This window comes from Dermacentor variabilis, chromosome 7 (assembly GCF_050947875.1).
Source record: "Dermacentor variabilis isolate Ectoservices chromosome 7, ASM5094787v1, whole genome shotgun sequence".
Taxonomy (NCBI): domain Eukaryota; kingdom Metazoa; phylum Arthropoda; class Arachnida; order Ixodida; family Ixodidae; genus Dermacentor; species Dermacentor variabilis.
Genome location: NC_134574.1, coordinates 145978278 through 146005949, shown reverse-complemented (window position 1 = coordinate 146005949; position 27672 = coordinate 145978278). Strand labels below are relative to the sequence as shown.

The window sequence follows — 27672 nt, the reverse complement described above, 5'->3', positions numbered from 1 at the left end:
CGCTTCGAGCGTGTGTTGTGTTTTGGTCCCTGCGTGCTCGCCGTGCTCGTCTCCTGCGTGCTCGTTCATCTTCGAGAGACTTTCGGGCGTGATTTCGCCTTTCCTCCCCCGATAAGACATGTTTTTCGTCACGCCGCGTCGCTTGTCGCCGTGATCAGCCCATCTATCTGCGCTGTTAAACCACCGGCCGTGTTATATTTCCAACGAGCGGCGCGATCTGCGACCACGGTCGGAAACATGGCTTCGGAAGAGTGGTGCATCTACGTCTCGCTGGTGCCGGAGAATTCGTGCAAGTTCGAGCGACACAAGCTCTCGAGTCTCAAGCTCGACGACAAGGTGTCGGCGCTGCACACCAAAGTGGCCGAGATGTTCGGCAAGGACATTGGCGATCTCGGTGAGTGTGTTCGTACCTACCAAAGTCCGCCGATCTTTCGAAGCCGCTGCTTGCCTCCGTCGTGCCTAGGCAACGCGAGTCGATCATTTTTTTCTATTTTTTTTGCCTTCTCTTTTTCTTCTCTCCAACACCTATTTGTTCTCCCGCGTCCTTTTTGTATTTTTGCGCTCCGGTGTCGTAATGATGCGCCTATAAATTGCGCAGAGTGGTCTCTGCAGAGGCGCTTTCGACATTTTGCTCGCTCTGATGGATGCTAGCGTAGCGTTGTGACGACCGCTAGAGCGCGAAGAATGCGGAGGTGTGGGGCTCTGTTTTGTTCCAGTCACCTTGAACTTGAAAGACAAAAACTCTCTCCGACGATGACATTTAGCTTCTGTCGCTGCATTTTCGTCTCACGACTTCATGCCGCACCGAAAATGCTTTTTGCGAAGTTGTTTTTGGTTCCGTCTGGATTTGTGCTGTACGTTTTAGTTCAGCACAAATCTGCTCGTCATTGCGTCACTGAAAAACGTCAAAGTGACCTCGAACGTTCAGAGCCACGAATAAGACGGTGCTTCCGATTAGGGTCATGTTTTATTCCCAGCGGGCACGGAAGCACTTGACTTGGAATCTTGAGGACATGATAACGCAGTACGGAGCACGATAAATCGAGGAGCGGGGCTAGCACAACTTTTATGTTTCAGATGCTGGGAAATCTCTGACAGGCGTCGAATTTTAGTGGGTCAATCTGTGCTGCCTTGTGTGAATGCAGTATAACGTTAGTGTGACATATGTTCGGTGAGGTTCATTCATACAGCTGAGTTTATAACGTGTCTTTAAGCACTTGGTAATTTCATACAACTGTTCTCCATTTGCGTACAATTTTCTTGCCCTCTCTTGAGGGAAAATGTTTTTAATAAGTTACAGAAAATGTGGCAATTACTTCTAATATTCACCAATGTTAATTTGTCATGGACAAGCATTTAATGCATGTCTGTTAAAATACTGTAAACTTTTAGTGACGCATTGCAGTAGCCATAGCAAATATTGTTGTCATCAAGCGTCTGAAGACACTTCTTACGTGTGTTACATGTTCTATATATATATAATGTGCATTCTTTGTCTTATGGCCAGTCTTGTGACTTGTATAATTGTTAACACCAGTGCACATTCTCGATTTACTCAGCAAACGTCTTCCTTAAAGCGTTTCTCAAAATTATTATTAAGCCAAGTTCTTCGCGATGCAGTTCTACCATCTGCTGGTTAGATTGGTTTGGGTTCATTTTATGCACTGAGCCATGCATCTAATTACCATGGTTGTCTACGCTAACCCATTTCATGCACCTGCAGCATGCACTGGACATTTTATGTGCTAAGTTGTACCAGGCATGATGCATTACCTTCAATCGAAGTAATGCACCACATGCAATAGGCAACAGGGGCACATTGGAGCAAGAACTATCACCTCCTCGCACAGCAAGTTGAGTCAACACTAGCATGGAGGGACTGGTCTGGCCATCTTGTGCTAGCATTGAAACTGCATGCCCGCTCTTGCTTCGAGCAACACAAACGGTGCAGCTTTAGCTTTGTGACTTCAGGCCAGTAGCAAAATTTGCTTCCACCTACGGCAAATGTTGTACACCGCCGGACACATTCTCGGCGTGAAAGAATATGTCTTTCTTGTGTGTGTGCTGCAGTAGTAACATTTGAAGTGATGGAAAAATGCATGAAGTGTTTCTGCAGATGCGTTGCGCTGTGTATGAAGTTTTGCTTTGACATAGTAATTCAATGGAGTCTACGAGCACGACTTGGCTCACCATTCGAGTAGCTCACTCTTTCGTGGCACTGCTTCGACGCTCTTGTGAGCCCTCAATTTTCGCTTACTTTAGCGTGCACAAAGTGATTATAACACTTATCAGGCTGATGCACAGAGGTAATGATGAAGTGTGCCCGTTATAGTCGGGCAGCTGAAATGTCAATGCACTTTGCCGCATCACTGCTACTGTGGCCACACTTTGAAGGAAGCGAAATGAAAAAGCAAGATTTAGGGACCTGTTAAGGTATACATAAGTATGGATCTCTGTAATATGGGATGCCTCCTGGGAGTCTTCTGGTGCATTATTATTATGCATCGCAGCGCTATTGCAAGTCAGTGACAGGCATCACGCTAACCAAAGGTAATTGAAAAATATGGATGGAATTAACTAGTCTCGACTTGTAAATCATTGTGTATTGGTCCAGTTAGCCAGGCACTTCCCCTGCATGTGAACAGCACTTCGCAGGCACATAACTGCACCCTAGGCTCCAGTAACACGAGTCTGACCTGGCCGCCAACCTGAGGCAATGAAGCCCATGAAGCATCGGCAGGGGAATCAAGCGAGGCATCAGATCACCCGGAGCAACAGTTTAGAGAAGACGTGTATTTTATGTTAATCTTGATTTATTAAACAGTAGTCTCGCCCTAGCATGGTGACACAAGGACACGTTAACCAAGCCTTCATGGACAGTCAAAAGAATGACGCAAACATCCAGCTATGCCATTAGGAATGTCAACGTACAAGCACCGAAAATGCATTCGCCACTGATTTGAGGACTGCCGACCAAAGGCCCACGACGCAGACCGGAAAGCATAAGCGTCACTTTAAATGCTTCCAAAAGATTCATTCTGTTATTGAACATGCCAATGCCATGCTGTGCCTTAACCAGTTTTACAAGGTCTGCGCTGTCTTTCAAGGTGCCTATTGCCTGTCCGCCCCATAATTGTGCTTTTGATGCAACAGGTGGTGCAGCCCTCACCGGCAAACTTCACTGTCAGGAGCGCATGTACACTGTGTTGTCGTGATTGACTGTGCTTACCCGTTCGTAAACCCGTGATGTGTGCCTACAACTCAAGGACTGTTTTACTCATTTGTGAAATGGAATATCGGTATACGTCAGGCATGAAAGTGTTCTCTTGCCCTTTTGTAAACTAGCTTTAAAACAGCTATCTTCCTCCTTTTGTGTGTGTGATATAGCACAACATGCACAGAAGGTTGATGACTGTAGGCACTCGTGTTTGTCAATGTCAATCATGAAAGGAGTGAATGCACTATATACAACGACATACTCACACCAAGCAAATAAGTACACACAACGATCTACCTTCCCATGTGTTTTGTGAAAACATTCTGAGCCCACTATTCAAACTTGTTGCATAATTCCAATCAGAACAGTTTCAAGATGCATGGGACGCATTTTAAATATCATCACTTTCAACGATGCTTTTGCTGTTGACGGATGTTCTTGGTGTGCACAATTGTGTACATAGTGCCTTAAAGTGGTAAGTGCAAGAAACAAAGTTTAATTTGGGGCTGCAGACATCAGGACAGTCTGTGTGTTCATGTGTTTTCCATGATGTAGAGCTGCCTCTTCAAACGCTTTTGTTGCTTTTTTTTTTTGTATTGGGCATTACTTTCAGAGTTAGTTTTCCTGGGCAAAATACTGAAGCAGGATGACACCCTGGAAGCCAGTGGGATCAAGAGTGGCATGACGGTGTTTGCCTACCCTCATCATGAGCTTGGTATGGTTTCCTTCTTTCCAAGTGGGGGCGCGGGGACCGCTTGAACAAATGTCCTTGCCCTATTGTATGCATAATGTCTTCATATTCTTATATATATGCTTTTTTGCTTTGCTGTGTTGTGCTGCTTTGTGTAGGCTGTATGCAAAGCAGCTGCTTTTGTTCTTGTTGGCTGATGAGCAATATGTGCGACTCGGTGACCCCCTGGAGCTACCAGATGCAGAGTAGAGTCGCACTAGGTCTGCATAACTTTATGAGAAGAGGTGCAGGTGGCAATGTAGGTTAGAGAAACAGGTACAGGTGGATAAATAAGTGATTTGGGGAGCCTTTGTAGATACCAGATGCACAAACAACTGCAAAAGTTTGTGGAACATTGGATTTGAGGAAACGTTGAAATTTTTAAGCACTTTGGGACCATAGCTAGTAAAATCGTATAACACTACACTTTTGGCATATGGGAGTTCAGGTTTGGAATCTGAATACCAGGCCGCATTGTGAGACTGTAGAGGCTTTCAGCTTTCTTTCAGTTCTAGCAGCCGCTTAAACTTTTTCGGTCGACTGTTTGTAGAGCTGCACAGGAGATACATAATTTTAAGGGATAGAGGTGTCAATGTAGGTTAGAGAAGAGATTTAGGTGGACAATTTAGATAGGCAACAAATGAAATTAGGAAAGCCCTTTAATGCCTAAAACAAATAACTGGGCACCTGTTGCAATGGCGTTCTAATGTTCTAATGCTAAGCACAAGATCGCAGGCTTGATTCCTGGTCACTGGGGCCACATTTCGGTGTGGAGCGAGTTTTGGAATGCTTGTGTGCTTATATTTAGGTGTAAGTTAAATGGGACACCAAATAGAAGCACTGAATCAATTCAGACTCTTAAAATACTCTTTCAAAACTCTATTTTCAGTAATTTCACAGTAAGAGGTCGATCATTTGATGAGGTAATGGAGGTCAAAGTTTCATTTTTTTTAAATTTTGCTACGGAACCACAGTTGAACATGCCATGTCACTACTCCTTAAAATGTTTCATGTACAAACAATTTGTTTGCATTTTCTCACCATGTATTGTGCACAGCAAGCACTAAACAGTTTCAATAGTACTTGCTGTGTGTGGCTGTGCTATAGTGTTCAACTTGTCACAGCTGTTGTGATCAGCTAAATGCATGCTGGTGTTCATGGCCCACTTGCCTTAGAAGTATGTGGAGCATATTTTAGGAGCGTTGGTCCATCTTGCAGTTATGCCAGAAATTCATGAAAATATGTGCTTCCTGTTAAGGGTTAGTAAACCCATAAGCATTAAAGACACCCTGAAGCACTTCTTGAACATAGTAAGAAAACATTGCCGATCTGTCGTAGAGGCTGCTGTGAACATGTGAACCAAATATCACTGCACTTCATGCAGCAGGTGATTTACAGTCTGTTGCCAAAAACAGCAAAAAAATTGCTGCTCTCATTTCTGCAATGTCGTCATGTGGAGTCATTTTGAGCAGCTGAACCCGCCAACACGATTGGCTGATTTCATGATCGTGAGAGCATTCTCACTAATACAGAATCATTAATTTTTAGTTAAATAAATGAAACATGTACATGTCTGCAATCTCTGAAAGACTCTTATCGCTGTGTAGCTTCCAGTGCACTAACTGAGATGAAGAGAGAGAAAGCCGGGCATTGGTCAACTTATAGTTGGAAGATAGGAGAGTATCTTGCAGTATGAGGTTCATGACACGACAGCCCTTAATAGTGAGGTCATTCTACAGCTAGTTATAAAAGTGTTTCAGGGCCCCTTTAAGTGTTAAGGGTCTCGGTCAAGCTTCCCTTAACTGGGAACACAGCAAGTTTTCAGGAAGGTGACTTGTGTCAACTTTCACTAGGAAATCTTTTGTGATGTCTTGTTCGTATTGGTACACAAGTGATCCTTCTCCTGTCTCTTTTGTGAATTGCAGAGAAACCAACCTGCACGCTAGACATGCAGGACATCCCCATGATAGCATTTGGCACTGCCTTGGTCAATCCAGCTTTTCGAACAGTGGTGAGTTTTTACTGTTCTGCTTCAGTGATTCCTCAAAATTTCCACTTTAGAAATTGATGGCACAGCTGAGGATGAACGGGAAGCAGGTTCAGCACTTTTGTCATGGGAGCGTCTGCTAAACCCTCGATTTGCCACTGATAGTAGTGTCATGGGATATATCCTGGGTTCGACTATGAGGTGTCTCCGACTGTTGTATTACTTGTCATTTTTGTAATGGCACCTTGTTGCCTTTTATATTTGCTGCTGAAAAGCTCTGCAGGGTTGTCACCCGTTTACGTTTCCATCCTCAGCTGCAAAGCCTCAAGGATCCAAACGTTCTGGAAAACGTGATGGCTGCGAATCCCGCCCTGGCTGATGATCCAGTGGCCGTCGGTAAGGAGGTTTTTGTCTTTCATGTCGAAAATGCAAGACAGTAGGCAGACAGGTTAAGGGAGTACTGCCAGGGGGATTATGTGCTAAGCTTTATTTTTTTGCTTTTTAGGTAGCTGTTGACTTGAAAATTATGGTATAAAGCCTCAAGTCCTTGAGTGCGCCATAAGTAATTGGCTAGAGCACCATTTGTGCAACGCATTCAATATGTGCGCCAGGTGTGGCATTGTTTTGGACATGGAAAGGGAGGCTAGTCATGTCACCAAAACCGGAGGCGGCTGTCACGTGGTATTGCAAACTCCAGAGTGCGCCATTCAGCCTGGTGCAGTGGTTGAAGGCCACTGCTAGTGACCGCTAAAAGCTGCCAAATTGGCACTTCCAATTGCACACTTCTCTTAGAAATGCAGGGAAACCAGCGCCCCTCCTAGTCCTGGTGAGTACTGATTGGACTATGCTTTCAGCAGCTCAGTCCTAGTGCGTGTGTACATGTCAGTGGCGACTCGTACCACAAAACCACTGCATCAAGTTTTGGTGATGTGAATATCATGTTATAGACTTGAGTGAGGGCCACACACATGTAAGGGCCGCACCCAAAATTTGGAGAAAAAACAAATTCTGAGGAGAACTTGCGCTTGGTGCGCTGATGTCGTGTGTAGCGTACTTTTGCACAGCGCTACTATTAAATAGTGAGAGCGCTACTTGGCAAAAGCTGGCGAATGTGCTGGCGAACAGGACGTAAGCAGCAGTGGCTTCGACAGCAAAAGCAAGTAGCCAAGTATGCAGCATGCATGAATGAACAGATGGATAAATTCTTTATTAATAGGATCGCGTTCACTCTTGTGGCGGTGGGCGACCACAGAGAATTACACTGGATTTCATATTCACAGTTGGGAAAAAAAATTAGACCAAATCGGCCAATCCCGTGCAAGGCCGCACTTCGAAAAAAGCTTGCAAAAATAGGGCCGGCCGTTACACAAGTCTATACGGTAATCTCCTTTTTTCACAACCAATGCCTTGCTGCTCTGTGCAGGCATTTGAAACGGGTCGCATTAAAAGGCAACATAATTTTATCTCAGTACTCCTTGAAATACTGGTTTCAATAGTCGTTCTTTTTTTTTTTTTTAATGTGTCTACACTTACATTGGGCGAATGGGCCACTGCTTGAACACTATGTTCTGGCAAAGGGAAACTCGTACAGGCTTTTCTGAAGGAAAGCTTCGCAGTTGAAGAAACATTTGTCCGAGTTTGGGTATCAAACCCAGGACCAACGCCCTTTCAAAACAGTCACTCTGCAATCTGAGCAATTTAGGAGGCTAGCAGATCATGGCGCGATACCAAGTTAACAACTCGAAACGCAAGGACACTGGACATACAGGGCCGTAGGCAGACCACACAGGTGTTGGTACACGTGGTAATGTTTTTCCAGTTCGAAAATGCAGTTGTCAGCTGAAAGGATTACCATCCAGACATCCATCTTGAATAAAGCCCACATATACGAGTGGAATGAAATTCCAGCAGAAAGCACCATATGGGCGCACAATTTTGCATAGGCAACGTATTAAAAATGTTTAGTACATAGCAGATTAGAATTTTGATGAGAAATGATAAAAAAAGATTGAGCCTTTGTCATTGAAAACTGTGCCAGGTGAGAAGCGGATAAGGTGCTTTTCAGGTTTCCCGTGATAACTTCTAGATTTCTTTGAATGTTCTTAAATGAACGGGACAGCAGATAAAATTATATTCGTACATAAAATAAAAGAAGCATATACCATGCCAAGTCATGAAGTGTAAAGCACGTGTGACCGACACCATGGGAGGGAACGAGCTGAAATTTGTTTGTATGAAGTTTAAGTAGCCTTCATGGTTGATTGGGGATGCATCAGTAATTGTTCAGTGTGCATTGCGAATAGCTGGGAACCTAGTTCAAAGCTGACCTTGATGTTTGTCTGAACAGATCTCACTTTTGCTTTCGTGACTAATAACTCGTGCACTGATAAATATGATTGAAGCACTGTGCTCTTAGGACTGTGCATCCATGTTGATACCCCACACTTCGCTCACTTGAGCTTCTTTTCTTTCGCCAACCACAGGCATCCTTCAAGATCCAGAGCTTATGACGCTGCTGGCGAACCCAAACTTCCTCCGAAAGTAAGTTTCTAAATGTGACTTCATCTCCTTGCGTATGTTTGTCCATTTTCTTGAATCAGTGTGGGTATCTGCCCCCATTTCATAATTGGCCACATCTAATAATTTACCACATTTAGGACTCTTCCGTGAAAAATGTCTCAAGGTGGAATAAAAGAAAGACACTGTGTGCTCAAATATGAGCCGCACCATTGTGAACCTTTTCCTCATTTTTGAAGTTCTATTGCATTAACATAAACGGCCGTCTCCGATGGCCTATACTTTTGTGCACTGTATTTTCGTTTCACAAATAATACATCGGGTGGAGTTCACGGAATGGCAGGAAGTCTCTTTGTCCTTGTGGAGTATGAAATGCTACTGCATTGACACAAGCAGCCATCCACTGAGGGATTTCGCATAATTCTCACGCTCTGTGTTTTCACATTACGCATGACGACTTGAACTTTCTGTGCACAGAATGGCGGAAAGTCATCCTGCCCTGGTGGAGGCTGCAGTGCAAATCGCCGTGTCATTTCATGAGGAAGGTGCCGCGGCTGGGCGTTCCATGTCGCCGCCGCCTGAGGTGTCCTACTCCCTCGAGGCTCTCAGCGATGACGAAGACCTGGAAGGGCAGCTTGAATTGGTGCGCTGGACATTAAAAACAATGTTTTTACATTTGCAATCAGTTCAATCGATAAGTCAGTTTATGTCGCTTTTTTTTACAAAAGAAAGTGAGGTCAGCAAAAAAAAAAAAGAGAAAGACAGTCACAACGACTGCTTGAGCCTTGCCAATCCTAGGACAATGTCAGCAGTACCTTAATGATACCATGCTGTCCATTCAGAACTACACAAGTGATGGAACCGGTAGATTAGTAAAGACAACATGAAATAGCTTCCATAACACTGGTGTAATTAGCATAAACAAAAACAATGATTAGGATCAATATCAGATTGTATAGCGTAGTTATAATGGTATAGTCGTAATATAGTGTAAGTGTAATTGAGATGAAAAACGTGCCAAGCAGGGCTTTTATGGGTTGTGATTTTTGTTCCAAATATCAGTTCCCATCCTCGAGATGTGGGATAGCTGACACTTGCAGCAGCCCTGCAGATCCTTGAGTGCTATATCCAACATCTTACTACATTGATCGATTTGTGTTTGTACAACAAACCAAGTAGCGATGTTGGATTGTGGTGTGCTTACCATGCAGTGATCTTGCATCACGCATTTCTACTGCTCTCGCACCGTCTAGACTGACTTGCGAAATCTCCCAAAACTAAATCGAACTTTGTGTCGCACTGGAACATCCGAGAAACTCTGCTATCACTGCAAGAGTAAGGCCCATTCGCATCCCCAATTGTCATCTGTTACCTTTTCTTCTTTCCGGTTTCTCTGTGGTTTAAAAGGCCCCTTACCAGATTAGGCATTGGAAACAGACAAGCGTAGATCATGCCCCAGTAATCACGTCTGCAAATTATCAAACTACTACGTGGCATGAGAACAGCTGATAAAGTTTACTGATATAATTTTTCAAATCGGTTCCTTATCGGAGAAGATAGGAGAAATCAACTGCTCCATCACCATGCCGCCCGGAGGTGAGTGTCGCTGCCGGTGGAGATGCACCCTCCGTTTTCCTCGAGTAGCGTGCGCAGGCGGTGTTTCCTCTCAGAATTTTCGTATACCAGAGCCGAAGGACCACGTCGCGTTCATGAGTCGAGCCCCGCCTCTTTTTTTTTTTCTTCTTTTTCTCCTGCACAACACACTTACATTGCACCTTCCGCATTGAATGAATAACCAAACTCGCATGTCATGGTAAGTGATGTAGCTAGCAGCTGATTTTATGTCACACCATTTGTGCGTATGTGACCGTGACTCTCTGGCTGACAGCAGAGCTTCATTGAGAAGGAAGGTACACGGTGTTTGGTTTGAAATTTCAGCTGTTTGTACGGCCGTGCAGGGCTGTAATGCTTTGCAGACACGATCGTCAGTGTGCGATGTATACGCTGCACTTGTCTGTTTCAAATGGCCAAACCTGGTAACAGGCCCTTTAAAGAACCTCAAAGGATCTCTGGGCAGATATAATGTAGTGATTATTTTCACTGGGTACCTTTGTATTTTTACCATTCACTACACACGACCGCCAGTCACGTAGATTACTTAGGCTTAGTACATTTCGTACCATTGGTGAAGTTGCAAAAAGGAAAAGAATTGTAGTAAGATCGTTACATTGTACTGGCCCTGTGCTGTTATATTTTATCACTGCTTTCAAGCACAATTTCTCACGGGCAAGGTTTACAAAGCACTGACATGCCGATTAATTATGTCCATTGAAAGTTCAGTTTCACCACATTTCTTGCATATCAGATTCGTGAAAAGTGTGGAACTCAAGTATAGATTAAGAATCTTCAATTCTTGAGTGAGCGCTCTCATGCCCCCACAATGTGGCCTTCGTGCGAGAACTGTTTTACAGGATTGTCAAATATGAGAGCATCCACTATTTCTTGTCTAGCATACTCGCAAAGCACATAGCAGCTTGAAAATCATGCCTGATGTAAAACATTGCGAAAAACAATGAAAAAAGTGAATTCGCTACACGACATACCAACACCCAAGAACACACACTCGGCCATCTACTTCGAACTCGCTTTACTGAAACTGTTCAGGTGATACTCAAACTTGCAGCACGGTCCAGTCAGGTGTGATATAATTATTTTGATTTTTAATTATTTTGATAGTGCTTTTGTTGTTCTATCTTGGCATGTACAGTTGTGGTCGGAGCACCTGAAGAGGGTAACTTGCGACTGGCTGGTGCGCTCTTTTCACTTCTACAGCCAGCAGGAGCCGGAAGTGGCTTGTTCTCGCCCAACCGGATCACGCCTGCACAGCTGGCCGCAGCACTAGCCGCTGCCGCAGCCAATCCGGGGAGTTCTGGATCGTCCTCCCCGCCAGCAGCCTCAGGTAGCCCCCTGATTCCTCCCTCGCCTCGACTGCACGCGCCACCTTCGACGCCGAGGAACCCGATAACGTCGGAGATGCTCAACAGCGCGGTGCAGACGGCTTTGGGGACCCTGGCTCCTCCACCAAATGCGGCTGCAGTTGCACCACCCGTGAGTCACGCCTAAGAAAGATTAGAGTTGACTGGCTCCTTTGGTCAGTCTTGTCTACTGGAAGGATTCGGAAACTGCGGCCTGCATTCTGTAATAACTAGTGATCTTTTGAGCGGGGTAGGAAAGCTGGTGAGCAGGGTAGAGAGCAGGCCGAGTTTGGTGTCGGCATTTCATGACTGCATGTTTAGCTCACAAACAAACAGACACAAGTGCTTGTGTCTGTCTCTCCAATGTTTTTGTCTCCTGTAGTTTGTGTGCAAAACTTGATGTCATGAAATAACAGTACAGTCTAACAGACTTGTAATGATATTGGTTTGAACAGTATATTGGTTATAATAATCGGAAGCTGCTGTACCATCAACTTTTGTAAGTTTTCTGTGTTGAAATAACCCACTTACTACAATGCCCCCATGCCACATTATCGCTTACCACGATGAAGTTTGGCTGCTGGGTAACCGTGCTGAAAGGTAATGAAATGTAAAATCCTCGAAAAGAGAAATTCGAGCCGCTGCATAATCGCCTGCTGCCTGAACAACTGCAGCGTGCCGATTTTCCAGCCTTCACATCGCCAGCCTCCCATGCGCCTCTCTCCTATCACCCTTCCACCCCTCTGAACACGAAAGGGCTGCGCCCATAGCTCTATGCTGCGCCACCCTCCGGAACACGAATGGACTGCACCAACTGCGCTGTGCTGCTCGCGCTGCTCCCAGAGTGTTCACTGGTCCCTCATTCTCTGCAGTTCTGCCAATGGATTAAGTTGCTCATGCTTGTCTTTGTTGGTTACGTCGAAGTCGTTCCTGGCCATGTGGTTTCTCAGCTTCGTTTGACTTGCTGCCGAAACAGAAGATGGCTGATCCGCCCGCTGTACATCGGCAATGCTCGACGTAGCTGGTGAAAAAAAGGGCAGTGCTATAGATTTTGAAACAAAGTGCTTCTAACTGATGAGGCGATTGTCACCAACCTGCTTGCATCGGATAGTGACGGCGATGACGGAAACAATGGCACATTAAGGCAGGCTGCCTCAACGTTGTCCTCGCAGGAGGCCTTGCAGGTGATTCAGTCCCTCCAGGGCTTCATTTTCGCGAGAGACCTTTCGCTAGAGCCCATGGAACACCTGGATGCCTTTGAGAAGGGTGTCGGCTAGCTTTGCATAAAGCAAGCAAGGTCAGCACACATAGGGTTTTCTCGTGCAAGGCAGTGAGAAGAATGTAGGTGGCGAGATGCTTGTGGCGGTCTTGGCCCAGCATTCCTTCTGGATTTCTCAAGCCAACAGGCTGCCGTGGCAACCTTCTCATATTTTTTTAAATGGCCCCTTTTAGGGGCACCAAAGCGATGCCTCGGCGCAGCTCGCGTGTCGCTTGCTGCCCGTGACCCCTCTCTGCAGTTGTTATAGCAGTGCCATTCTTGACCGCCGACAGCCGTGGCTTGTTACATGCGATCGGGGCACACAGGAGCCAGAGTTACAGTTAAATGAGTCAAGACTATCAGCAGCTGAATGCAGGAAGGTGGTGATGGGTAGGGGTACTGGGGCTCCCCGCCATTTTAATTTTCTCGCAACAGCTCTGCTGTGCCCCATTAAGAAAAAAACTTCTTTTTTCATGCAGCCCATGCAACAATTATCAGTTATAACAACAGAATTTTCATGGCACTTGAATATTATTATAAGTGGTTTCGACTGTATTCTAATAGTGAAATTCCCAAATCGAATTGAACATCAGATACTTTTTTTTAGGCAAACTGAAATATAATATTTTCGCAGAGTTGGTATGGTAAAAAAAGAAAGCAGAAGAGGCTTACCCCCTGTAATTGGAAATGCACCTCAACTTCAAGCCCATGCTTGACTTGATCATGAGGATGCCTGGCGTGAATGTGCCCAAGATACCCATTGACTTTCTTTGGGCATGCTCACATCAGGCAGTACCTTGATGGAGCCAAGCATAGGCTTCAAGTTAAAGTGCATTTCTGAATATGGAGATCATATTTACATTATGTGATACATAAATGAATGCTATTCGCAACTGGGTGTCTTTTGACGTGGACACCCAGTTACAGCCAGATTTTATTATTGTAAGCAATAATGGGGCATGGGAACATTGTAGAGTAAGTGGTTTATTTTACCATAGAACACACAAAAGTTCATGTTACTGTGGCTGCTCAGTGTTATAGCCAATGTACAGTTGACTTCTGTTAATACATCCCTGATGGGACTGAGGAAATTGATAAACTTTTCCGGTGGGCCGAATCAAACAAGATGGAGAAAAAAAAATGCCCAAACACACTGCTAATTTATTTAGCAGTGTTTGTCCATTTCTCACATGCCCTTAAATGAAATGTGCACCTGCTTGCTACGTGTCCAAAGTAGGAAACTAACATTGAAATTACATCAAAGCCCCTAGACAAAGTAGAAATCGAATGTGCTATCTGTCTGTCTGGCTATCTATCTATCTATCTTTTTATCTATCTGGCTATCTATCTTACTATCTGGCTATCTATCTATCTTTCTATCTATCTATCTGGCTATCTATGGCTATCTTACTATCTGGCTATCTATCTATCTAACTGGCTATCTTACTATCTGGCTATCTATCTATCTATCTATCTGGCTATCTATCTATCTATCTGGCTATCTATCAATCTATCTGGCTATCAATCAATCAATCAATCAATCAATCAATCAATCAATCAATCAATCAATCAAATGATTCAGCAATTAGTTGAACCTCTACCAGTCCCGTACCTAACATTGAAAGGCTGGAATTTGATGTATATGATGCCGTGTCTTCTCTGTCCAGTCACCATCACCTGCGGGCGCTCCTGCAGCTGAAGTGGCAGACCCTGCCGTCACATATCAGGTTTGTAGGTGTTTTCTGTATACATGGACAGCGCTGCAGACATTAATGCAAAATTCTGCATCTCTAGAGTTTCTCACAAGAGGTACTAAAGGGAAACCTGGTGCTGACGTCTATGGGAGCTACAAGTATGGCAATTTAGCAGTGCATGGGAGAGACAGAGATAGAGATAACATACACTTTTCTAAAGCTTGCCCTTAACTTGCAAGCAGTGGCAAACTCGGCAAAGTCTGAAAAGCAACGTATTGCTTTCAGTTCGCCATGAATATTCCAGCGGATGCCTGTTTCGTCTGCCTGCACAACCCGTGTGAATGAACTTGCTCCAATCGGATATCCCTCTTGCATACTTTCACCATCGAAACTCTTCCAACGTAATGTTCAAAGATTGACGAGCAAACATCTTCGCCACCAAATTTATTTTTCGTGAAGTTGAACACAAAGGTCGTAAACTTAACAAAAAATTCGGGAGAGCTGTATAATAGACAAATAACATTTTATTTATGAGTTAATGAGCGAAGGTAAAACTAAAATCTGGTATTCGACCCATGATCTATTGATTTGGAGGCCGGTGCTGCACGGTATGGGATTCTGTCTTTTGGCATTTCCATACCCCAGCAGCGCCCGTGGGCATACCGCAAAATATTTATTTCACTTTAATTAAAGACTGCAAACTTCATGTCTTGACCAAGCTTGTCTACTTTCTGGATTTGACCAAGTGCCGGTACGTGGCCAGTGCAGGGTGCACGCTGGGCACCTGGAATTGGAAGATGAGCCTTGCTCACCAGACTAGTCCACCTTGTGCATTTGATCATCGGCACTTCAATATATCTGCTTCGATGCCTTCGATTCCTTTCGTTATCATGTGTTCAGATAATTACCATCGAACCTGAGACATGTGCTGAGGGAAAGCTTCTTCTCGGTAGGCGTCCTTCACTGACATATTGGGTGAATATCACAGATAAATTGCGCATTTAATGCATTTGTCAAACACGGGCATAAGCACCATAATTTTGTGAGAATAAAAAAAAAACAATTGGTAGGTATTGTGCACTTTTTATGGAACAACTTGGGAGCCAGAGGGTTAAGTTTGTCGTGCGCAAATCAGCACCTCGAGGTATCAAAGTCAGCGTAGTGCTGATTTCCAAGTTTTTATTTTCAAATGATTACATGAAACATTTCATTGAAAATGGGCAAGACATACAGTAGAAGGTCCCATGTTTCAAGAACCGTAGGTGAGACCCTGTCAGTGTGTAAAAGAGGGGGGGAAAAAACGAAGCACTTTAGCGATAAAAGGGTAGTGAATGCGCTAATACGAATGAAAATAGCAGAAGATTTTAACAGGAAATAACCGTGCAGTTAGACGTATTGAAAAAGAAAAACTATACATCAAATAGAAACAATGATAACCGTGGCTTTTCTGAGTTTTATGCGTCGCATCTGTCACGCCTTCATCGCAGAGCCAGCTCCAGCAGCTGCGGGACATGGGCATAGCCAACGACGCGACTTGCCTGCAGGCCCTGGTAGCCACCGGAGGCGACGTGCAAGCCGCCTTGGAGCTGCTTTTTTCGGACTTTGGCGATAGTGATCCGGCCAACATGCCCACGTAACTTTTCTTGTAATCAGCCGGCAGGTGCCGAAACTCTCCTTGTCGTGCTGTCAACTTATGAATGTTGCCCAGATAAAAAAAAAAAGACAGCAGTATGACAGCAACACGTGTTGACGTTTAGTTGCCGTTAAAAAAAAAAAAAAACAATGTATGGACGGTGTTGTACTTGCAATGATGCACAGATCTCGGAGATGGTCACAGTAAATGCAAAGCCTTTACTGCCTCCTTGTTCACTGCTTCTGCCTCGTTACCCCTGGTAACTCCATCACATGTGCCCTCTGGAATAACCTGTATGTCGTGAGCTTGATGTAACTGAATGCGTGATGCAAAAATTTTCTGTTCAGCGCAAAGACATTTACGTTGAGCACACGTTGGGGACAAGTTTGATGTCCCAGGGGCAGTTTGTAGGCGAGACTGTTATGGAAAACGGATTGGCAAGGGAAGAACACAGTTGAAAGAAACATACTCTCGCCAGCAGAGACTGAAAAACATGTACATTGACGTTGGCTGCCTGACACAGATCTCCTTGTTCACAAAAGATATGAACTGTAGTTTTAATTGCCTGCACGAATAATGACACAACTTGTCTGAATGATTCTTAGAGCAGGCAGTATGATAAACTCTTGTTTCTTATGATGAGAAACAGTGTCCTTTGGTTTGGCCACACTATTGGCGTTCTAATGTACTCGTGTGGCATCTAGTTTCAGTAATGTAGCTTGCCTGGCAATCTTGAAAATGGGTACTGAAGATGCCACTTGGCATTATTATTATTTTTTTGATGAGCTTTGGCCTGCTTTCAGAGATGTGGCAGACATGAATGGCATAATATCAGAATATCGTTGACAGTCTAAAATGCCCGCTTTCTTGTTTTTCTTCTTTTTGACTTTCCCGTTTATTTTTTGTTTTTTAGTCTTTCGTACTATACTAGCCTTCGAGCTTTGACTATGCTCGGTGCATATGTGGTTGTGTTGTGAGCATCCCCGTCCAGACGAGCTTCCGTCGAACCCTCGACCTCATTTTTTCAGAGCTGCTCACTTGAGCGTAAGGAATCGTCAATATGTTTGTCGTATCGTGTGAAGTGCCTGTCAGTGGATGTCGCGTGCAAAGAATATAAAAATGGAAGAATAGAATACAAAGCTGGATAATAAAAGGAGGGCAGGCTGCTGTGGCTACATATGTCTTTGACTTGACATTTCATTCTGTGTTGGTGAGTGTGCGTTGCTTTCTAAAAAGGTAGTCGGGGTAACCTAGCACTCCTTTGGTGGCGAAGGGACATTCAATATTTTGGTGCACTTGCAAAAAGAAAAAAGAATATTCGGATTGACAGTGTTTGTAAATGTACTTTAGCGTTCTTTTGTTATTTTCTTGTTAATTTTTATTTTGTGTGCGCCACACACTTATTATTGCAGGGAAGTGTGCAAAAGATTCCTTATGTAGTGTGCAAAGTGGGGGGGAAAAAAAGAAAAAGCATACCCAGTCATTCTCACTTAGAGAAACCTGAGGTAAATGTTAACTGCAACTTAAAGTGACAACATTTCTGAAATAAATCTTTCAATGCGTGTACCATGCTGAGTAATGAATTAGATGGCGACAAAATGTCAGCTGGAAGTAGGACACTTCCTGCGGGATTTAGGTGGAATGCTGAATATAGGATCTTGCCTGAGAAAATTTTCCGGTGCGATATAGGGATCCTGGGCTGTGCTGGCAATCTCTGAGGCCATGCTCCTTGAGCTACTGTTACCTTCAGCAAGTTTGGAGGGTAGCGTAAAGAGGGTGCCATGCTCCCGCAACTGTCACTGGCACAGCAGCTTACGTTGCCATCGTCGTTACATTTTTTTTTCTTTTTTTTTTTAAGTTGCAGCAACATCATCATGTGAATAGCGTTTTTGACGGTGGCAGGTTCCGAAATTGGGGTGCACCAGAATGTGCCTGGGGAGCGAAAAATACTTCATTTGGTGGGAGGGACGACCACACTTACGGTGCGTTGGCCTTGGAAGAAACCTTGCTGTGCCTCCAATACATCTAATAACGCAACACTGACGTGGTATTTCAGACATTCATATCAGTACCCTTCGAGCACAAATTCAGTCTGCATGTGGAACTTCGTCATAGCTGGTTTCCATATTTCAGCGTTCGTGATGCTCGTTTTGCTGTACCAAGATTGAGAGTTTATCTCTCTTTCTTTATCTGCTGTTGTATCTGTGTTTGTGGTTTAGTTTGTGTGATTATTTTTTCAGGAGCTTTTAATGTTTTTCCGGAGGTGTTTCGTGATGTCTAACAGCGTAAAAGAGCAGACAAGATGCTTGCTTCGCTGATCGAAAAGTCACGTTCGACCTAGTCTCCTTTGCTGTAGCTGTGCTTGTTAGTCATGTAACATGCTGGCCATTTCGAAGAAGTACCTCGAGTGTTCGATGTCCTGGTCATTTTCTTTGTTCACCTTCTTTTCGTCTTCTTTTCATTCAAATTCCTGTGATTCTTTTTTTTTTCCCCTCTGAATCGCAGTTTTGCTGGCTGCTGTGTCTGCCTGTGGAGACTAGCAGGAAGCCGAAGCTCGCATGCGGTCTTTCGTTGTTGTAGCAGCTAAATTACACGCAGTGTGCACAGATTGGCTGAGCTGCTTGTGTCAGTTCGACCCAGATGCAAAGCATCGGTACAATGCTTGTCATGACAAAAATCTAGGCATCCTTAATTTGCATAAACTACTCTAAAAATATTTAAATTTACCTAAGCACACTGTACATATGGTTAAATATGTTCAGTGCACTGCAACGGTTCACTCCACGTTACTATTTTTGGAGATAGTTTTGAAGAGAGGACTCTGCAATAATTTTTTTACCATTCTAGGTTTACCCGACACATCACATCAACCACTCTTTCCTGTTGATATGACTGTGACTGAAGATACAGTCATGTTAGCTTTTACAGTAATTTGGTGTTTCTTCTAAAAGTGGATCATACTGTTTGTTAAACGTTACTTGTGTGTTGTTTATGAGTGGTAGGGCTGTTCATTGGCCACCTGTGTTACAGGGTTGTAGCCTTTGCATAACCACTGTTTTCCTGTACTTGTTGGAAATCAATAGTGGTATTACACACAGACGCTATAGTTATTGGCAGTGATGCTAGTGTGCATGAATTGGCCATTGTTAATCATCGACCATAAAAGCTAGCTCAGAAAATGATGCGTGAGTGATTAACAAGACTTAGCTGTGGCACATATGCAAAATACCTCAGCAATGTGAGCCGTTTATTTTCAGGCAGGGCTGAAGATGTTGAGGAATACGCTTTGTAGCATTCTTACTGGCAGCCATATGATGTTCACGTAGTGGGAGAAGTTGGTATGTACAGTCAGTGTCAAAGGTTTATGGAACATGGAATTTGAGAAATCGCTGAATGATTCCACAGCCTGGGCAGCACAACCTGGAATGTAATCAGGCTTGTATATGCGAACAACATGTTGTCCTGCCATCTTACTGGATGTGGTCCTAAACTGCTCCGAAATCCCCACGTTTTCTCTAATTTCACAGTCCGTAAACATTTGACACTCAGCTGTAGAGGGCAATGCACGAGAAAACAAGCACAAGGGATGAGGCGGCATGAACGCTGACCTTCCTCCTCCATGGTCCTTCGAGTGCTTTGTACTTTTGTCGCTCGTTCAAACACGTCAGACTTAATTTCTGCCTTAGAGGATGTCTAGGTAGGGCTGTTATCCCTGATAATTGGTCCACTTTTGCAGTTAGTTTCTTTTTCCTCGCTTGTATGGTTTCTGCAATTTCTTTTGCCCGTGCCCTATCTGTGCACGCTGTGAAGGATCTGTCACTGCGATAATGAATGGAGGGGCTGAGGTGGCACCAAGGCTCCTGCAGTTCTCAAAGTTGTAACTTTCCCAATGTGTGTAGGTGACTTAACTGTCTTCACTAATTTAATGATCTCTTCCTTAAAGTTATAGAAGATTGCTCACATAAGCAGCTGGTATTGGGCTTATATGATGAAATGTGCAATCCTTTTTTAGAAGCAGAGAGTGATCATTCTAGCAGGGAACTCTATTTTTGGCGTGGTGTTATGCAGTAAAACCTCGATGTAATGAAGTAGGTAAAATTGGCAATTTGCTTCGTGATATCAAAATTTCGTTGTATTGAAATTTGACCTTTTATGCAAATAAGTACAGTCGTCGTTCGATATTTTTTGGATGGAAAGGGGCAGCAGAATTTTCCCGATTATCAGGCAATCGAAAAAAGCAAATCTGAATGAGAAAGCAATTAATTTTGATGGATTTGGGAGTCGGTGACGAATTATACGGTTTCATGCCACGTCGATGATATCTTCACATCGGCGGTGTGTATTAAGCGAAGCCAGCCACGTTTTCGGTTGCATTGCGCCCCCGCAGCTGATCGCATCGCCCTCGCTGGGACGACGCCATCATGAGAAGTGCTGACATAGGGTAGCGAATGCTTCATCTGCCTCTCGCTCCAGCGAATCACGGAAACTCGCTGACAGCGGGTAGCGAATGCTTGATCTGCCTCTCGCTCCAGCGAGTCACGAAAACTCGAGATTACGCATCCTCCAATACTAAAGGTGGAGGAAGACAGCTTACATGATGCCACGCCGTCTTGGCATGCCCACTCTGCACACACGTGGCATATTACCTCTGATGCAGGATGCATAGCTGAGCGTGCGCTCAGCCGCGTTTACAGCCACGGCCCAAATGCCCGCCAACTTAACCCCCCCCCCCCATGCCACTCGCATGCGCTTGGTCGCGTTACTGCGAGCTCGCTCCCCTACCCCTCTTTCCCTTTGCTTGCGCGAGAAGGCGGCACTCGTGAAGCCACCGTCTTTCTTTCTCACCCTTGCACGCTTTCACTCTCGCCTAAAGCACGAAGTGCGCAGGGCGCGATAGGATCTTATTGCATTTGGACTTTATATGAAACATGATGCGGATTCACTTCGGCGGTCGCTCTTGTCACGCCGCGCATGATTTGAGAGGTGCGTTTGCAAGCAGCCGCATGTAATTCAATCATTTCACCATATGCGTCCGTGGAAGTTCCTGCTTATTGTTTCGGCATTCCTTGCATTCCTTTGCAGAGGAAGCGAAATTTCGTTATATTGAAACACACTACGTTATTTCGAGGTTCTAAATACATGGTGTTCTGTGCACAAGAGTTTCTGAAAAGTTATACTTTTTATATGGAGTATTTCGTTATATTGAAGTTCATTATATCGAGGTTCAACTGTACTTTTTTGGTGACTTGAGTGCCAGGTGCTGAATTGTCAGAGCTTGGCATTTGGTATCTCGCCTTAGTGATAAGGCAACAAACTGCTAGATTTGTCAAGAAATGTAGATAATCTATTTGAATTTCGAAGCATTTGAGTTTATGATGTCCCTAAAAAAGCTAAAATAAGTGCCCGACTTGCATGCAACTTGGCATAGCACTATGACTTGTAGGACTATAGCTTTTTGTTCAAAGAGGGCTGAAGGGAATCCTGCTGCGACCTTTTCCTTGCGGTTTGTTTTCATCTCAAAAGGATATGTGTGGCTTTATAATAAAATTATCCTTAGCTATCACAAGAGAAGTGGTTCATTTTTATCCTTCCAGATAGTCATGGCTGTATGACCAGTCTTGCCCGGCAACATTTCAGTAGTCAGGATAGCGTGTAGTCACGGTGGTGACTAAGGCATTGTTACAAGTGTGTGACATTCTGTAGTAGTTAGCTTGCAGTTAGCTTGCGGTCATCAGATGAATGGCCTTTAGGCTGTCAAGATGCTTTATGAAAGTTCGCATGTATTTGCAGCACAGATGCGGGGCCTTTCCTCTTTTTTTTTTAAGTCAAAACAGTTTCATACGCACATAACCTTGAAGGGGTGTGAATATTGTGGTGGGTGTTTTGGAAGCCGTATGGATGCATAACAATTTTCTGGTCAATGTTGTTCTTGCTATTTATGTATAATGGCATAAGTTTAAAGGCAATATGACATCTGCTAGATAATTTTGCGGAGCGTCAAGGGTATGATTGTAAATAAAAATTTTGTGGGTGTACAATACGTAGCGATTGCAACGTATTGCAACACACAAATTTTGTTCGCCATTCTCGAAAACGTGTAGTGTGTGGATTGAAATGCGCATACTGCGGTATCCCTTAAACAGTCCACACATTATATCAACCTTTTCTGTATACTATACAATCCCACGAAAACTAGGAAATTGAATTTCGACTCAACATTTCTATAACTCTTGATGGATATTCCGTAAACCAGGAAAACATTAAGGTAATGAAGAATTCGTTAGCATTTATTGTTTGTTACTAGTTGAAGAGATGACGTGTTGCCAAGAAGGCAACAGGCTGGACTCGCATGCAATGGAAAGCATTTAAGGGAGGTTTATTGGACCTGAATATATTTAGACTGTGACATCGGACACTCTCTTTGGCAGAATAACAGTACTAAATGGTGAATAACAGCATAAAAAAAGTATTGGGCACAAAGAAAAAATCTGGCCAAGCATTGTCAAAAGAAAATGTAGCAAATGTTGTATATGTGTGCAGGATGATGTAACATTATCTACTAGCTTTGATTCGTCAGCGACTGGCATTTGTGCTTGATTGTACTTGTAGGAATTTGATATCGTCTTATTTTTTCACCTACGCATCATTTGCCTTGGTGCCTGTTAAATAGTGACAGTCAAACGAAATGTGTTTCCAACATATTTTCGACGCACTGTCATTTGGCATCTGCACATGTCCGTTCTATGCCTCGCTGTGACCGCACTGTAAGGCTGATCAGTATGCGTTCTGTAAGGTTACTGACTGATGCACAGACTATCTGCATATCAGCTGTGATAACAGTGTGGTTATCATCTGGCATTAGAGGTGTACACGCCAATGCTTCGTGACGTCAAGCTCGAAATATGAAGGATCTATATTCTGCATGGTTGCTGCTTCACATATTGCTGTGCCCATTTCACTTCATGGCATTGAGTCGCGCAGTATCGGGTTAAACAACTCAGAAATGTTCATGTAAGAATGCGCGTGTGCTTCTATCTTGTGGACATATTTTTTTTTTAGAATGCCAGTTTTTCCTGAAAAGCAACAAAATAAGCTTTGTCTTGAAAGTTCCACTTAAAGGTGGCACTGCTCTTTGAACTGCAGCCATTTGCTGCTTTCGTAGAAATTACTCGTACGATTTTACTCGCAATCGCACGAGTAATTTCTCGTACAAAAGTACTCGTACGAGTACAAGTGCTTTTGCCATTTTCCAGGAAATGGCAAAGCTTGGGAAGGGTAGCAGGTGGTTGCATGCACAAGCTACTTGCCTACATCATGTGTATTTCTAGGGAGATAGAAAACGGCAAAGGCTAGTCTGGACAGCAGTCTGGCCAATTTCATTAAGCCGAATTGGGCACTGTGTATCTTTTACAGATCACTGACACTGGCATTTCATGTCATGCACGTTAAAGAGTCAGTAACCAGTAGTAGACAATAGAAAGTTATTTCAACGTTGGCATACTCTTTTGTGTCTGCAAGGTTAAATTTTACTATTATATCTGTCATAGACCATTGAAGCATACCTTGTGGTATGCTGCTGGTTTTGCATTTTTATCCCATGGTACTGCCATTGCAAGTCGTAATTATTAGCACCTTTTTCCTGCCACTGGCTGTATATCGCAGGTTTCTTTATTACCGAGATGGAGATGTAGGCGCAGGTGTATATTGAAAAATGCATCCAAAAACATCATTGGTGGTGCCAATGTGAGACGAGCCATAACACGCTATACAATGTACTTACATCGCACAGTTTTCTTCTTAGAATAAAAAGCATGAAAATGGCCATCACATCATTATGTCGCTGCTGACAGTGTAGTGGACAAGTTAAACACAAGTGGTTATTGCAACATAAATTTTTTTGCACTTTGGTTGAATGCACCACCACAAGGACGTTGCCTCAAGCTCGCCTCCTTACGTCAGTATTCCGTCATGCATCTACACTAGTAAATCTCCACTATGATGCGACACTGTTAGCCTTCACAGGCAGTATTGCAAGTTGCAGGTAGAATTAGCGTGAAACACTACAGCGTGTCATAGCGGTAATACTAAACGCTTGTGGTGTCACGATCTGCAAGTATCTTTAGGAACACTCGATGAGCTCGTGGCTAATTTGCACTTTCTTGCTTAACGTTTGATTTGAGCTGCACAAAATGTGCGCCACTGCAACGTTCCTCTCTCACTGGCAAATGCGAGTGATGGTAAGGCTATATTTGCAATTTTTTAGAATTTCATCGCCTACATTTGTTGAAAGTCATCTAGACCGAAATGAAGCAAGAATCTATTCCTATTGCTTTCCTTTTTGCATTTTGTCATTGGTCTCGAGTGACACTCTTCTCATACTAATGCCAACATCAGTCAGGGCATTGAGTGATAAAAGTGAAATATAATCCATGTAAAAAACAAAACTTGGAAGTCTGCATTTTACTTGCTGCACTGGAACTGTTGTGGCTTCATACAATGATTAATGGCTTGATAGCTGTGTATTGAATATTTAGTATTGACAGCCATGAACTTTCACCAACACTTTTTAATATGTACCTCAGAAATAGGATTATATGCGGACTTTGCACAAAAAGGAAATAGTGGCACGGTATGTTGTGAGTAAATAGTAGCGAGACTACCGGCCCAGGTAGTAGTTGAGTTGAACTTAAAAGTTGCTGTGAAATTAAGGCTCAGAGCTCCACGTTTTCAGTGCTACAGTTCAAGATTTGGCGCAGTAGTCTGGATTCAATTTGAAAGGTTTCGCAACAAGTGACGTTGCGCAGATTCTTTCAATCAGTCACCTCGTGCAGCATGTGGCTTCAAAAGGCAGCTACTTTCGTGATGTTAGAGTTGTTTTACTTTTGTTCAAGCTGTTGTACTTTCACGTATTCGCAGTCTAGTTTATAAACATATCGTTTTAGGAGCATAAGGAATGCATCTTTTCTGCAAGCAAACAGAAATCCTTTAGCATGATTAATGCACTAGTGTAGGAAAATTTGCCCTTTGCGTGAGCTAATTAATGGCCTTGTTCTTTGGACAAGGCCAATTTTAACACTAACCAGCCAGCAAAACATAAAGCAATGAACTTTCATAGTGGAGTTTTGTTTATAGCTAAATATGAAGTTTGGTAGCTGCTTATGTGCACAAGTCGGTAGTCCATGTGTTGCAGCTCAAACAGGAATCGCTACGTGTTAAAACTACTGCTACATGTTTATCTGTGTGCAGAGCAAAACCACTGAAACATCTAGAAAGAAGTAACCTGCTTGCAGCCAGCTAGACGTAAGGAATCGCAGTTAACAGCACATTTACGTGATATTTATAATCCTTGTGTAACACGATCAAGGTTAATGTCATTAAGAGTCTGGGACCTTAAGTTTCTTGATGTCATTACATAAAGTGTGATACCTACATGAATATTTTCCATGACAAACACCTTGACACTAGCTGTAATAAATTCAAGAAGTTTGCCAATCACAATATTACTAACAAATTATTTATCAGGCGAAAGTTCAAGAAATACTACTAAAAATTGAACAGGCGCGTTTTGTGTAGAGTTGTATTTCAGATTACTTCAGAAATATGTTTTTAATGTACAGCCATAGCTGCTAATGCTTAGAGTGACAGTGTATATTTGGTAATTGATTGATCTGTGAGAATGCAATATTCTACAAAGGGCATTACATTTTAATGACATTATGCATGTCCCTGTGGCATTGCACGAATGCCTTTATATTTAGCAGTTAATGTCATCTATTGTGCCTGTGTGATGTTGGCATGCATATTAAGTAATATAAATGATTAAGATGATCACAGGTCTCATTAAATTTTGAAAAAAAAAGAAAGATGGCTCCATATTCAATGTCTGGTAATGTTTGTGCTGTTTGATTGTGTTTCTATACAGGAATGCCAGAACCTTGACAACATCTATAGCTACTTAATATTTATGCCGATGTAGTCTTTCCGCAAAATTGAGTGACGTTTTGAAAGTGTATGGTGTTTGAACTTGTACAAAATTTTTCGCATGCTCAAGAGACCTTACTGTGGGCGCTGTGTTTCTGAAGAAAGAACTGAATATTTGTTGTGGCACAAATTCCGAAAGTAGTCACTTGTGTGTCACTTGCCGGGCGTTTTGTTGACTTGTCTCATTGTCCATACAATTAAACGTTGTTGAGCTGTGAATATAATTTGGGGGTGGTGAAGTATTTTTCTGCAGTTCGCTGTGTTGAGCCACCTGTTCCCATAGCGTAATGTTGAACTTGAAAGAAAGAAAAGCTGTGTACAAATTTTTAACTAGCACTCTTGTCGTCGTATGTTAACTTCCTTGAGATTGATCTTTTTGTGACTGCAAAAGGATTCCACAGAAATATGTTTTTCGAACATGCATGGCGATGGGAACAACATTCTCGGTGATTCTCATTCACTGAGGATGGTGATCTCTTTCGCAAGCAGTGGTGTCCGACACGTAGAGACGGTGGCACTGTTTTCTCGGAGAAACCTCAATTTCAACAGAGGTGGGTGATGTACAAGACAAAGTGGCTCAAGGAAGTAATGTCCAAGACTGTACTGCTGAATCGTGCTTCGCATTGCTTGGGATCAGTCTGGAGAAGTTGAGTAATTTGGTGAAAGCTGTTTGGCTCTCTTGTATCTGTTGTTTGTCGAAAAACACGCATTTCCTGTGGCGTTTAGTGCCTGCAAGACCGCAGTGTTACTTGAGTTCCGCTTTACTTTGATGTATAAAGTGCAATATACAAATAAGTGTTGTGATGAAAATGAACACCTTTCTGCCATGTAACCATTGCTTGCTTGGACTTCCATGTTTAGATTGAAGTAAGATTTGGTGGCAGCTTTCGTATGATGCTAGGTTTGGCAATGGTAAGGTTCCAGAATATTTTTTTTTTCTTTTTCTCAGAATAAACCGCAGCTTCACCTGTGACACAAGGCCCAAAGAAATTTCAGCTTCACCATTGAAAACAGTGCAGTGTGCCCTGTGTTAGGTGACGCATCTCTCGGCTTCTCTCCCACCATGCTAGTTTGCTAGGCTGTGCCAACTGTGGGGTGTAACAGGCTGTTTGCATGCTTTAGCTCTGTCTCGATGAAAAGCGCCATGGTAGTTAATGCAGGAATGTTGCATACTGCGGCTTGTCCATGACTTTTATTTTGGCGAGATGTCTAGCAGAATTGATATATGTTAACTTGTGACCAAATAAAAGAAGCTTTCGTTTGCATAAGGCTAATAGTTTGCAGATCAGAATGTTAGACTGCAAACCATTTCTGCTGCTATTGTCAGAAAAGTAAAGATGCTCTTGTCACTCCGGTCATGCTCAACAGTGCAGTTAGCACCAATATGTTCCCAGAAAGTTGCAGTTTACGTACTTGTACATGCAACAACTCTGCTGATAGCTATACCCTGCCACTAGGAACTCTATGCTGCCTATTGCATCAAAATTCTCCAGTGCATAGTCTGCCATGATTCGCTTCCTTTTTTCTTTAATTATTTCTGGACTTGGCATGTGTTGAGTGTTGGAAGATTGTACCCGAATGACATGGGAAGGAAGTGCACAGCACCATATTTTTGGATCCATGTTACTGTAGTCGTGTGAAGGTGCACTAAAAGCTGGAATAAATGTGAAGGAAATGAAA

At 43.3% G+C, this 27672-nt stretch overlaps 1 protein-coding gene across 1 annotated transcript; it reads left to right on the top strand.

The window, feature by feature from the left end:
- On the top strand, positions 1-27672 carry LOC142588104 (ubiquitin-like protein 7). Its single transcript, XM_075699574.1, has 9 exons — positions 1-394; positions 3831-3932; positions 5873-5958; positions 6249-6330; positions 8418-8475; positions 8929-9094; positions 11284-11559; positions 14352-14411; positions 15866-27672. The coding sequence occupies exons 1-9, from the start codon at positions 238-240 to the stop codon at positions 16013-16015; spliced, it is 1137 nt and encodes a 378-aa protein (XP_075555689.1). The 5' UTR covers positions 1-237; the 3' UTR covers positions 16016-27672.